General features: G+C 56.8%; 1 protein-coding gene across 1 annotated transcript; it reads left to right on the forward strand.

Moving 5' to 3' along the window:
• The first annotated feature begins 10,386 nt into the window (after positions 1 to 10,386).
• On the forward strand, positions 10,387 to 12,973 carry CCDC188 (coiled-coil domain containing 188). The gene is made up of 9 exons (XM_044243689.1): positions 10,387 to 11,117; positions 11,248 to 11,355; positions 11,500 to 11,604; positions 11,722 to 11,778; positions 11,869 to 11,928; positions 12,075 to 12,139; positions 12,328 to 12,385; positions 12,645 to 12,697; positions 12,787 to 12,973. The coding sequence occupies exons 1-9, from the start codon at positions 10,584 to 10,586 to the stop codon at positions 12,971 to 12,973; spliced, it is 1,227 nt and encodes a 408-aa protein (XP_044099624.1). The 5' UTR covers positions 10,387 to 10,583.
• The last annotated feature ends 11 nt before the right edge of the window (positions 12,974 to 12,984 follow it).

A 12,984-nucleotide genomic window follows, 5' to 3' on the forward strand; every position in this document is an offset into this window, starting at 1 on the left:
TCACCCTGAGCACCTCCTTTCAGGTCCCCCCAGTGTCATTCTAAAACAGAACCCTGAGGGGCCCTGGGTGGCTCCGTCAGTTAAGCGACTGCCTTCAGTTTAGGTCATGATCCCGGGGACCTGGGATCGAGCCCCGCATTGGGCTCCCTGGTAGTGGGGAGTCTGCTTCTCCCTCTACCTCTGCTGCTCCTCCTGTTTGTGTTATCTCTCTCTCTCTCTGTCAAATAAATAAATAAAATCTTAAAAAAAAAAAAAATTAATCCTGAGCTTTGCCAACTACTCCAGGACAAGCTAGCCCTTCCCCAAGTCTGCTTATCAGGGGCCTGTGAGTACTGGTTCCAGGCAGATCTCCCACCCCCAGCCTGGGGGGCCTCCTTCCAGGCCCCTCCCTGCTGTGAGGGCAGGCCACCTCACCTTCCCACAGGGACTTCCTCTCCCCTCCGTGGTCCCTGGGCTGGAGGAGGTCGCCACCCCAGCACCCACCCTTAGGGCTTCTGAAGTGACCCTAGGCCATGAGGGCCAGCTCCCCGCCACAGCACGCGTGCACAGCCACGGGTGACCAGCTGCAAGGAGCTGCCGCTGTAATTAGCGCAAAACGTGCTGCCTTTGCCGGAGAGGAAAATCCCATCTCAGAAATACACGTCCAATGCAAGTTCAATTTCACCCGCGGGGCCATAAAACCCTCTTCCAATCACCTGGTGCTGTTGGTTGCCAGCACCGTTAATCCTGGGAATGTTATTTAGAGCCAAGACATCGCTCGGGGAAAAAATCAAGTCCGAACCCCACAAGGAGCCCCACTCTGCTCCCTACAGAGCTTTCAGATGAGCAGTAGATACCTGGTGGGGGTGTTGGGCGGGGAACTGGGTGTCCATGGAAGCCACCAGGTCATGGCCCTCCCCCACCAGCCAGCAGAGTCCCAGATGGGCCCATCTTGGGTGGGAAGACAGACCAGGCGGCTCAGCCCCACTGCACTCTGCCTGCCCCCACCTGACCCCATCCTTCTCCTCGTCCCAAACCGCTGCTGGCCCCCGATCGTCCTCCAGAGATTCATCCCACAACCCGGTTTTAAAATCGTTTCCTTGATTACCGAGGGTAACAATGAAAACACGTAATTGAATCTCCAAGAAATTACCATTTTTATAACTTGCTCCCAGTTCCTGAGATAAATTAAACGTCTCCCTTGTATGGTGAGCCCGCTCTCAGCCCATCATCGAGGGATGATACTGCCCTTTATCATCAATGTGGGGCCTTATTAAGAAGAATGCCTCCCGCTGCCTCCCCGGAGGCGCCTGCCAGTTCCACGGTGCGGCCCTGAGCGGGCAGCTGTCGGCTGGAGAGGCGCTCGGCCAGCGTGGAGTTGGGCAGGTGGGTGGGCGGCTGTCCCCTTTGCCGGATAGCTGGCTCCATGGTGTGGGTGACAGGTGCAGGGGATGGGTGTCTCAGCCCGGGGTCCCCAGAAAGCCAGGCTGGAGGGAGGGAGCGGGTAAGAGAGGGACAGTGGTGAGCAAGGCTGCCCCCTCTTGTTGAACGAAGCTGACCCCAGGGAACCAACTGCCCACTGGGCTGGGCTGGACACCCAGGGGTCTTGTGGAACCTCAAGGTCAGGCACCAGAGGGGCATGGGGCAGGGAGGGCTTGTCTGTGCCCCCGGGGAGGGGGGAGCAGGTGACCAGCTGTCTGAATGCTCGGTAAGCTTGTAAGATAGTTCTTCAGTGGGTTTGGTGGTCACAGCTAGCTCGTGAGTGAGTTAAGCCCTTGCTGCCTAGGTGGGTGGGTGGCCTTTTGGGTGGTGGGAAAATGGAAGCCACCAGACCATGGATAGTGTTTGCTGCAGGCGTTTGCAGGCTGCACTCAGCAAACTCACCTTCAAACAAAGGACCCAACAGTGGGATGGCTCACCTGAGAAAGCTGAGTTGGGGGAGGGGGAGGGGAGGGTGCTCTTCTGCTCTCAGGTGACAGGAGGCTTAAGGCCCAAAGAGCAGCTTTCCACTGAGGACATTTGGGTGTATTTGGGCCAAGGACAACAACAACAACCCTGAGATATGCTAACCCTGAAGGTCAGGTAGCCTTGGGGCCAAGCTCTCTGGCAGAGCATCCAAGGGGACTGGAATGGAACAGGCCAGGGAGGATGATGGACAGCCCCAGGAAAGGACTAGTTGTCCTATACCCCACCCACCATCTCTCTATCCCCTACATAGCCCCACAGGCAGCCCTGTAGCCCAGAGCTTATCTGGAGGCTCTGAAGATGTGTTGGTCTTGAAATCCCATGGTCGGGTGGCAGAGTGTGACCTCAGTCTACTCTCCAGCCATGTGTCCTGGGCCTGAGTGAGGGCAACCTCAATGCCCCCTTGTCACACCCTCCCAGCCAAGTGGAAATAGCAGCTCAAGGGATAGTTTGCCCTGGACTGCAAGGGACAGTGAGGCTGGGCTCAGGCTCCAAAAGTCCAAGGTTGAGAGAGCCTGTGTCCCCCACCTTCTCTGGCCTGCAGCCCCATACCCCAACCCGGGAGCACCTAGCCCATCCCCCAGTCCCTCCCCACTTCCCTCCAATGTCACAGGCCCCGCCTCATCTTTGAGCCCTCAGGGCCAAACACAACCTGTCAGCAATCAGCCCCACACCCCAGAGCCCCATCTCACCATGCCAAAGCCCAGATCCTTAGCCTGGCCCTAAAGAATAAAGTTGATGGGGCCATGGGGTTGCCCAGGGGCCAGAAAGCCTTGATAAGGGCTGGATCACCTGAAAGGTAGAGGCCTTGGGAGTCCAGACCCAGGGCTGGGGAGCCTGCACTGAGAATTCTCCCCAAAACCCTGTCCTCAGCACACAAGTAAACACCTGGTGTGTCTCCCTTGAGAAAATAAGGGGGCGGGGTGGGGGGCAGAGGGTTTCAGGTACCATGTGGACATGCCAAAACAGTGGCAGTGCCCAGCTGTGTGGCCAGCCCTCCACCCAGGACAAGGCCCACGGTGGCATCTCTGGGCACAGAGTGTCAGGGTCCTACCCCTGCCACACACGCACACCACCCCTGGGCTCTCGTGTCCTATAGGTGACTCTCGTCCTGACGCCCCCACTGGCTCCACTGTCTTTCTCCCTCCAGAAGGGCTCTCCCCGTGCCACTTTCTAGCCAAGCCCCAGGCCCCAGCAGTTCCCAAGCTCGGGCCAGACGCCACTGCGGACCTGGGCCCTCCTCATACCAGCCCAGGCTGCCCACCAACAAACGGGGCAACATGGGGCTAGCCCGGGGCTGTCAGGAGGGCTCCACTTGGGGAAGGCCCACAGGCAGGAGTCCCAGCCCCTTGAGAGGAAGCAGGTGAGGGACCCCTGAGCTGGGGGGGTGTCTGTATATGTGGTGAGAGGCCCCCTGGGCAATTTAGATGTGAACAGAGGGGTGGAAATAGTGAAGGACATTCTGATCCGAATGGCCAGCCAGCCACTGCCCTAGGTCAAGACAGAACTGCAGATTCAAGTAAAGAAGAGGTTTCTGCCCCCAGCATTGTCCCTCCTCTACTGGGGTGGCCCCCTGTCCTGGGCCTGGGGTTTCCCCCGAAACCTTCAGCCTGTCTGCAGGGTTGTAGCGCCATCTGGTGGTCAGTTCTGGGCTCCACACTTTGGTTGGTTGGCAGAAGGTAAGGGCATCCTTCAAAGAGAGGAAGCACATGGCTCTACAGGTATACTAGCCAGGCCTGTGACCACTCCAAGTATTCCCCACTTCACCAGACCCCCAGTTTCTCACTCAAATCCTTTGGGCACATTTCCTGGGTGCAGTGACGGGCCCCAGGATCTCATGGCCCAGCCCTGTCTACTCCCAGTAAGAGCCAGGCAGAGGCAGGGTGTGCACAGCAAGATGGGCAAGCACCCCAGATCCCAGTCCTGGTAAGGACCTGGCAAGCTGACCCTGGCACTGGCCATTAGGCTTTCAGGCCAGGCTGACTCCCTGGGCACCACTGTCCAGCTAGCAGGGCAGACGCTCACGGAAGTGCGAAGGAAGGGGTGAGCCTGGCTTGGGTGGGATCTTCTGCAGAGGTAGTCTCCAGGCCCAGGCAGGGGTAGGCACCACCAATTCACCCACCCAGGAGCTGTGGGGCCCGACAGCCCCCAGAACTACCATCTCCACAGCCCGGAGCCCTCAATGCCTTGGCTGATAGTAATTTATTGGAGCTGTACATCCCTGAGAGGATTTTCCTTGACATTCTTATTATCCCTCCGATTATTAAATAAAAAATGTGAGCAGTGGGTGTCCAGAGAGTCACCCTAGAAGAGAAGACAAATGGCCTGCCACTGCCCAGGGACAGGATAGACAGAAGAGCAGCCCCTTCTACCCCTAAGCCTCGGCTCTTGAAATGGGACCACTCTACAAGGACTTCATAGGCCCAGGCTCCACCCACCCCCACCCCCATCCCCCACCCAGTGCCCTCCCTGCCCTTCACTGGCATCCTAGTGGGCCCTCCCCCAGTCCATTCTCTGTCCACCAAGTCTGCCCCCGCAGGCTAGAGAAGGGAGGGGAGGCACCTGTCTCAGCAGCTTTCGTGTACTTGCCTGGAGTGTACCTGTTGGCCCCGGGATGGGGGGTCATTCTCTAAGGAGCCCCACCACTCACACGGCAACACCCAGTGCAAGACCACACTCAGATACCCTTGGCCCCAACCATGGGCCACCCTCTGCTACCTGCTCAGAGCTAAGGAGAGCTCACCTCTTTCCAGGCCGTGGGAGGGAAATGAGGGGCCAAGAGTGACCTGATCACCCTCCCCAGGTAAGAGGGATTACCTGCAGCCTGGGGCCACACCAGGAAGCCTGCAGGGCCTGAGGGACATGTAGGGTGGCTCTGAGGCCGGGAGAAGGGAGGGTTTGGGCCAGGAGCCTGGGTTAGGGGACAGATGGGTCTCCCCCTGAGGGGCTGTGCTGACCCAGGTACCCCGAGTTCCATCTGCTCCAGGACTGTTTCCCACCCTTTGATAGGAATGTGGGGCATCAAAACTTGAAGTCCCAGGCCAAGCAGGAGCACCGCGGCCTGGCTCAGGGCAAGCAGGGCGCGGTCCCCCACACCTCCTCTTCCTCCCTAGCCAACCCCTGCTCACAGGCTCCAGGTTCCCTGAGGCCACTGGGCATCATGGCAATTTGGGCAGGAAGTGGCTGCCATGGCAACTGGCGTCCAGGGAGGTGCGCTGCCTGGCAACAGGGGCCACGGCCCGCTGCTCCCTCCAATGCACTAGGGCCCCACTTCCCGCCCGTGGACAGGAATTCTGGCCAGTGGCAGGAGCCAATACGGATTCACTCCCCACCCTCTTGTGGGCATCCTGACACCGAGATTCGCTGCAGAACCCCCAGCCACCCTAATCTGGGATGCTGGTTTGCAGGGTTCTTTAAACGCGTTAGCGTATCTATCCCCATTCATGGGAATGCCAGCCCAGCTGTGGATCCTGAGCACCGTCGCTCCCTCTGGGAGCACCCCCACCACTTAGGATGTTCTCCAGCCCTGGCCACGTGGCCAGGACCATAGGGACAGGGTGAAGCAGGCTTCAGGGAGCTGGGGTCTGTGGGACCAGGCTCTGAGCCTCCAGCCTGGGGGAAGGGGCACAGCCTGAGTGAAGATGTGGGTGCATCCAGGAATGTGGGGTTTCCAGACTGGGAAGGGAGGTGTCTCAAGGTCACAGGCAGGGGAGCCAGAGCTCCTGTGTCACTGGGGGTGCTCTGAGATTTCCTCATACCCACTCAGGGATTGCCACTGCCTTTAGGGCTGACAGCCCAGCCAGGATGTCCACAGTGAGACGTGAGGACCCAATCCGCCATTTCCATATGTGACAGCCACCGGAACCACTACCTCCATGAGGAGCTCTTTTTGCTCCCCCATTTAACATTTCTGAGCACCTGCTGGCACCCAGCAGTGTGAGGGACACTGAAGCAGTATTCAGCACCCGCCCTGCCCACCTGCCCACGACGCGCCCTGCCCCTCCCCCACAGCGGCCACGGCTTGGGGCTTAGCCTGGACTCCTTTCCCCTGGCTGCCTCACCTCCGAGGTCCTCCAAGAAGACTTCCTGGGCCCTCCACTTGAGTGGCCTCCTGCAGGGTACTCTGAACCAAGCACATCCTCACACCCATGAGAGTCCAGTGAGGAATTATAGGACAGAGGCTCCTTCCTCCCTCTGCTGGCTGAGCAGCGCCGCCCCCCCCACCCCCACCACCACTTGCCTGGCAGTTTGGGGGACCAGCTCGGGGGGGCCAGCTCCAGGAGCATCCTTCAAGCTTATCCCTGGGCAACAGGGATTAACCTGTTGTTAAAGCCTGGACAGAAGCCCCCTGACGCACACACCCTAGAAACACAGAGGGGCCTCCTGGGGTTGGGGCCACACATGTGGCTTCTGGATGGCACCCACCAGCTCCTCTGACGGTGAGCCCCCCACCAGGGGATCCTGCAGTATATCCGCCCCATGTGACAAAGAGTACAGGAAGAAGACATCAGCACACGAGGGATTTTGACTAACTTCTCCAGACAGGATGTGGGGACTAGATTAGTGGCACTGCCAGGGTGGAGACAAGCAGGAAAACGGGGCTTGCTAGGGGACAGTTCGACATGACCATCCAACGCGGAGGCGAGGCAAATGGTGCTCTACTGATGGGGATGGCAGGACAGCAGGCGACCTGAGGACTCCCCATGCCGTCCCCTATTCCAGACCGCAAAAATGCAGCAGCTAGATGTTTGCTCAGACAGGAGGGCCTCTTCCCCGGGGACTGACATGAAGATGCTCCAGCAGCTCTTAAAGTTAATGGGGAGAGGAGAGAAACGTGCCCGTCAGCTCTTTCCTGCCTCCTTTATACACAGGAGCAGAGTAAAAAGAAAACCCATGTCCAATAGGCGGTCCCAAGACCAAAAAGAAAAAAACAAAAAAAACCCTGCCACAAACAGAATAAGGAAAATACAGGAAACAAAAAGTTTCCCTCCCTTCTAAACCTGCTGTATCCCTAAAACAGAGCAGGATGTTCTAGGAAAAGAATAGAGGGCATTCAAAGAACAATAACGATGTCTTGGCAATTTAAAACATGATTTCTGACATTCAAAAGACTGCCGGCCATGCCTGGCTTGATCCCAGCAGCACTGAGGGACCTTGAGGGCTTCCTCAAATTCCCATAGGAAACACCCTCTGAGCTGATTCTCCCCCCAGCCCTACATCTGAAAAGCCTGAGGTCAGAGTAAGGTGCTTTCTGGAGACCTGTGAGGTGTCTCATTATTCCCATGTGATAGGCCCCTACAAAATTTAGTGGCAAAAACAATCACAATGTAGCCTGGGGCTTGGCGACTTGGCTTGTCCCTCAGAACCATGCTCTGAGGGGTGCACTGGGCTTGTCTGCCCCTTTGGGCCTCTGGGGACAGGCTGGAATGACAGAAACTTCTTTCTTCCCATGACTTCTCATCTGATAGCAAGGCCATGCCTCTGCAATGACAGAGGGTCCACAGGGCAGCAAGAGAGAGACGTCAAGGCCCAGCACATATGCCCAAGTGATGCTCAAGGTTAGTCCAAAATCAAGGATGAAGAGAGAGACCCTGTCTCTCGATGTGAAGGGGGCAAAGTCACATTGCATGGGGGCGAGGGCACTAGGAGGAAAGGGATCTGTGGCCCTCTCTACCATGCAAGGACTTGAATCCGCCTTTCTGAGAGTGTTACTTGAGGATGGGCTTCCACAGAACAAGGGAGGGCACTGAAGAAGAAGAAGAAGATGTGGACCCAGGATGTCCAGGGGCAGTTGTGGGGGGAGGTGGCTACAGCAGCACAGGCCACACCATGGGCTGTTGGAAAGAAGTGAGGAGAAACAGACCAGGGGCCTGAATCTGGCTCCAGCTGTGGGTGTGTGTGGGCTCAGCGGTCATTTAAAAATCTCTGCCACAGGGACACCTGGGTGGCTCAGTTGGTTGGACGACTGCCTTCGGCTCAGGGCGTGATCCTGGAGTCCCGGGATCGGGTCCCACATCGGGCTCCCAGCTCCATGGGGAGTCTGCTTCGCTCTCTGACCTTCTCCTCGCTCATGCTCTCTCTCACTGTCTCTCTCTCTCAAATAAATAAATAAAATCTTTAAAAAAAAAATCTCTGCCACAGAACTAGAAAAAATAATCCTAAATTTGCATGGAACCACAAAAGACCCTGAATAGCTGAAGCCATCTTGAAAGAGAATACAAAGGGAGGTACCACAATCTCAGATTTCAAGATTTACTACAAACCTATAGTAATGGAAACAGTGTGGTACTGGGACAAAAATAGACACAGATCAATGGAACAGAATAGAAAACCCAGAAATAAACTCACGGTGATATGGTCAATTGATCTTGGACAAGGCAGGCAAGAATATTCAATGGGCGGTCTCTTCAACAAACCATGTTGGGAAAACTGGACAGCCACAGGCAAAAGAATGAAACTGGACCACTTTCTTACTCAGATTCAACAATCCAAAAAATAAACTCAAAATGGATTAAGGATTTAAATGTGAGACATGAAACCATAAAAATCCTAGAAGAGAGTACAGACAGTAATTTCTCTGACACTGGCCACAACAACGTTTTTCTAGATAAGTCTCCTGAGGCAAGGGAAACAAAAGCAAAAATAAAATATTGGGACTACTTCAAAGTAAAAATTTTCTGCACAGCAAAGGATATAGCCAACAAAACTAAAAGATGACCTGCTGAATGGGAGAAGATATTTGCAGATGACATCTCCAATAAAGGCTTAGCATCCAAAAATATGTAAAGAACTTCTAAAACTCAACATCTCAAAACAAAATAATCCAATTTAAAAACAGGTAGAAAACATGAGCAGACATTTCTCCAAAGAAGACATGCAGTTGGCCAATGGACATGTGAAAAGATGCTCAACATCCCTCACCAGGGAAATACAAATCAAAACTACAAGATACCACCTCACACCTGTCAGAATGGCTAACCAACAACACAAGGAAAATCAGATGTTGGCAAGGTGTGGAGAAAAAGGAACCCTTCTGGGACGCCTGGGGGGCTCAGTCGGTTAAGCATCTGCCTTCAGCTCGGGTCACGATCCTGGGGTTCTGGGATCGAGCCCCGCATCAGGCTCCCTGCTCAGCTGGGAGTCTGCTTCTCCCTCTGCCCTTGCTCCTGTTCCTTCTCTCTCTCTAATAAATAAATAAAATCTGGAAGGAAGAGAGGGAGGAAAGAAGGAAGGAAGGAAAAGGAACCCTCATGCACTGTTGGTGGGATTGCAAACTGGTGCAGCCACTATGGGAAACAGTATGCAGTTTCCTCAAAAACTTAAAAATAGATCTACGTTATGATACAGTAATTCCACTCCTGTGTATTTATCCAAAGAATACAAAAACACCAATTCAAAGAGATACATGCCCCTAATGTTTATCCCGGCATGATTTACAACAGCCAAGATATGGAAGCAGCCCAGTCGTCCATCGACAGATGAATGGATAGAGAAGACGAGGTATGTATAGTCCACGGAATATTACTCCAGCCATAAAAAAGAGTGAGATCTTGCCATTCACTACAACACGGATGGAGCTAACGGGTATAATGCTAAGTGAAATAAGCCAGCCGGAGAAAGGCAAATACCATTGGATTTCAGCCATACATGGAATTTAAGAAACAAAACAAATGAACAAAGAAAACAAGAGAGAAACCAAACCAAAACAAAACAAAAAACCACTCTTAACTACAGAAAACAAAGGTCTGGTCAGCAGAGGAGAGGTGGGTGGGGGGTGGGGGTACTAGGTGGAGGGGATTAAGAGTACACTTGTCATGATGAGCACAGAGTAACAGGTAGAATTGTTGAATCACCGTATTGTACACCTGAAACTAATAGAACATCATATGTGAACCACGCTGGAATTAAAAAAAAAAACAAAAACTTCTTAAACACTGAAGAACAATCTTATATCTGGTTCCATCACTGAACAGTGGAGTGACCTTGGGCAAGGGACCCAGTGTCTTCATGCCTCAGTGTCCCCACCTATAAAGAGGATGATAATCGTCCTTACAGAACCATTAAAGTAAATGTTCAATAAATTATTTTTTTTAAAAATCCTAAAGATCGGTTAGGTGCAAAAGCCAGGCTGTGGGATAAGCTCTTCTGTGCGAAGTGGGGCCGGTGGGGGGGCATGCCGCCCAGCTGGGCAGAATGTGCAGCTGAACCCCAGAAGGATCTTAATGACCAGGCTTTTGGGGGTGGTGGGTGGTGGGAACTGGGGTGGGAGGACCTCACTGGATAACACCTCTGGCGTTTGATTTTGTTTTAACTTTGCACCTGCATTATCTGTTACATTTTCAGAAAATAACTAATGCAGGTGGGGGAGCTGGGGTGGGGAAGATGCATGGCGGTGAGGGGGAAGGAGCGGAGAAGGACACTTCAGGAACAGGCACCTGGGGGGAGGGGGCCCCACCAGCCCTGACTCTGGCCACCACCCCAGCCCATTATGACCTCCCTGGCTGTGCCCAGGCCTTTGTGACAGGCACTCTTGAGGCGGACCTGTGAGCCATGACACCTAGAGGGCCCTCAATAAGAGGGTGGCAGGTCGGGCCAGGCTAGAGCCTGGACCTGGGGTAAGGAAGGGGTTACAGGGAGGTATGGAGGGGCCCAAAACCCTGGGCCCCTGTGGCCACTCCCACCCCCCGTGCCCCCAGCCGTCAGCTTCAAGCAGCCACGGAGGATGCCTGGATTCACCCTGCCAGGGCTTTGTAAGGTGGCCCTGCCTGGTGCCTCTCAGCTCCACTCACTCCATAGAGTCTGCCAGGCCTTTCCCACCTCCGGGGGCAGGGGGTGGGGGGCCCAGGGTCGGGGGTGAGGTACCTGGGAACTTTTTGGCAAGCGAAGAGGGCGAGATGCAGCGACAGAGACCGAGAGACCCAGCGGGGGCAAGACAAGCACAAGTGGAGGCAAGGCTGGGGTGGGGATGGCCCCTGCACTCGGGGCGAGAGCAAGGGGCACCCAGGCAGGGGGGGTCCCCCAGCTCAGGGCCCAGACCCTGCCCTTGCCCACCCCTGCCAACGGGGTCAGGAACCCCGGCCTCGCCCAGGGCAGCCCCCTCCCCTCTCCAGAGCATGCCCCTGGATCCTGCAGAGCAGTCCTTCCTCCAGCTGGAGCAGGAAAACCAGAATCTGGTGAGTGAGGAGCCCCTGTGGAATCAGCCCAGGCTCAGAGCCCATCTGTGCAATGGGCTCGCAGCTCTTTGCAGCTACGACAAGCAGTCCCGTCTCTCTCTCTGCCCCTGCCCACCCTCCCACCCCGCAGAAAAGACAGAACCAGGACCTGCGGGAGCAGCTGGGGGCCCTCCTGGGGCCAGGGCAGCAGTTCCTACCCCTGTGCACAGAGCACACGAGTTGCACGGCCCTGGCCTGGGTAAGTGCACGGCGGATGCCCAGCCATGGCAGGACGGAGGGCAGCTGTGACTCCATGCGCCACAGCCCCACCCCAGCTCTCAAGAAGTCCATGACCACAGGTGCTGCCCACGGCCTCGGGGCTGACCCCAGGGCTCTTCCACAGCCCCCCGAGCAGGCCAGTACCCGGCCCCTGGAGGACAGGGCACCCTTGCAGCTGCTTCGGCGGGAGCTGTGCCGGGGGGAGGAGTCCTTCGTGCAGCAGTCGCAGGTAGGTCCCTGGGAGCCAGGCCAGGGGAGGGCGCTCTCTGTGCAGCAGTCCTCAGTAGCCGGATGAAGGAGCTGACACTGTAGGCCCTGCCTGTGCCCACACTGTGTCCCTCCCCAGAATGAGCTGCAGCAGATCCGACTGTCCTTTGAGAGAAAGAAGATGGCCATTACCGAGGTGCCTGCCCAGTTGGGATGGAAGGACCTCTGGGGAAGCCAGCTGGTGGGACACATCTTGGAGGTGACCCTGCCCCTCTTCTCCCTCCAGGTGTGGGACGGCGTGGCCGAGGTGCACATGGCTCTGAACAACCAGGCTACGGGGCTCCTGGTAGGTCCCCAGAGGGTGACCCCTGAGGCTGAGGGGAACAGGGAGTAGGAAGAGGGTGCTGGGGCGTGGGGGAGCATTAAGAAGCAGGGGAATACAGCAGAGGAGTTGGGGTGAGAGGACCTGTTCTACCCCCTCTGCCCCCCCAGAACCTCAAGAAGGACATCCGGGGAGTACTAGACCAGATGGAGGACATTCAGCTGGAGATTCTGGGGTGATGTGCAGGGTCAGGGGCCTGGGGGGCCTGGCTGAACTGGGCAAGGGGCAGCAGGTGTCCTGACCCGGATGGGATGGCTCAACCCCGGACCCTTCCCCAGTTCCACCGAAACAGACCCAGGGGGCGGAGCAGGCTGGGGTTGGGGGTACACGTGGCCCTGACGGTGCACCCCTCCCCCCATCCAGGGAGCGGGCCCAGTGCCGCACCCAGGCCAGGAAGGAGCAGCAGATGGCGTGCGTAGCGGTAAGCCCCCCTGCCCACACTCCAGTCTCACCCTGGAGGCCCCTCTTATGGGAGGGGATGTGGGCTTCAGTGAAGGATGCCCCAGGGCGTGAGCCCCAGCAGGAGCCAGGTGACCAATTATCCCTGAGAGGTGGCTACAGGTCCCTGTCCTGAGTAAGGACAGGGACATGTAGCACAGGGAAACCGCCCTCCCCCGCCCCCAGCCCAGCCCCTGCTCCCCATCATGGGGTCAGGCTCTGACCCAGCCCCTCCCCTGCAGAAGGCAAGGCCGCAGCAGCTGGGATGTTCGGAGGGCCTCAAAGGCCAGCTCTGGTAGGTGGCTTCGTGAGTGCACGGCCGAGCCCAGTCCCTGGGGACCGTCCCCGAGGGCACCCCCGCCCCCTGACCGCCGCCGCCCGCAGGCTACTGGCCCTGAGGCTGCTGCTGGGCGCCCTGCTGGCCTGCACCGCCGCCTACGTGTACGTGGTGGACCCCGCGCCTTTCGAGGGGCTGGTGCCTCCCCTGCTGAGCCGCGCCGCTGTCTGGAAGCTCCGGGCCCTGCTGGGCCCATTCCTGCGCCTGGAGGTGGACGACTTCCTGCCCTTCTAGGCCGGAGGCCC

The sequence above is a fragment of the Neovison vison genome, chromosome 3 (genome assembly GCF_020171115.1).
Source record: "Neovison vison isolate M4711 chromosome 3, ASM_NN_V1, whole genome shotgun sequence".
In the NCBI taxonomy this organism is placed as follows: Eukaryota; Metazoa; Chordata; class Mammalia; order Carnivora; family Mustelidae; genus Neogale; species Neogale vison.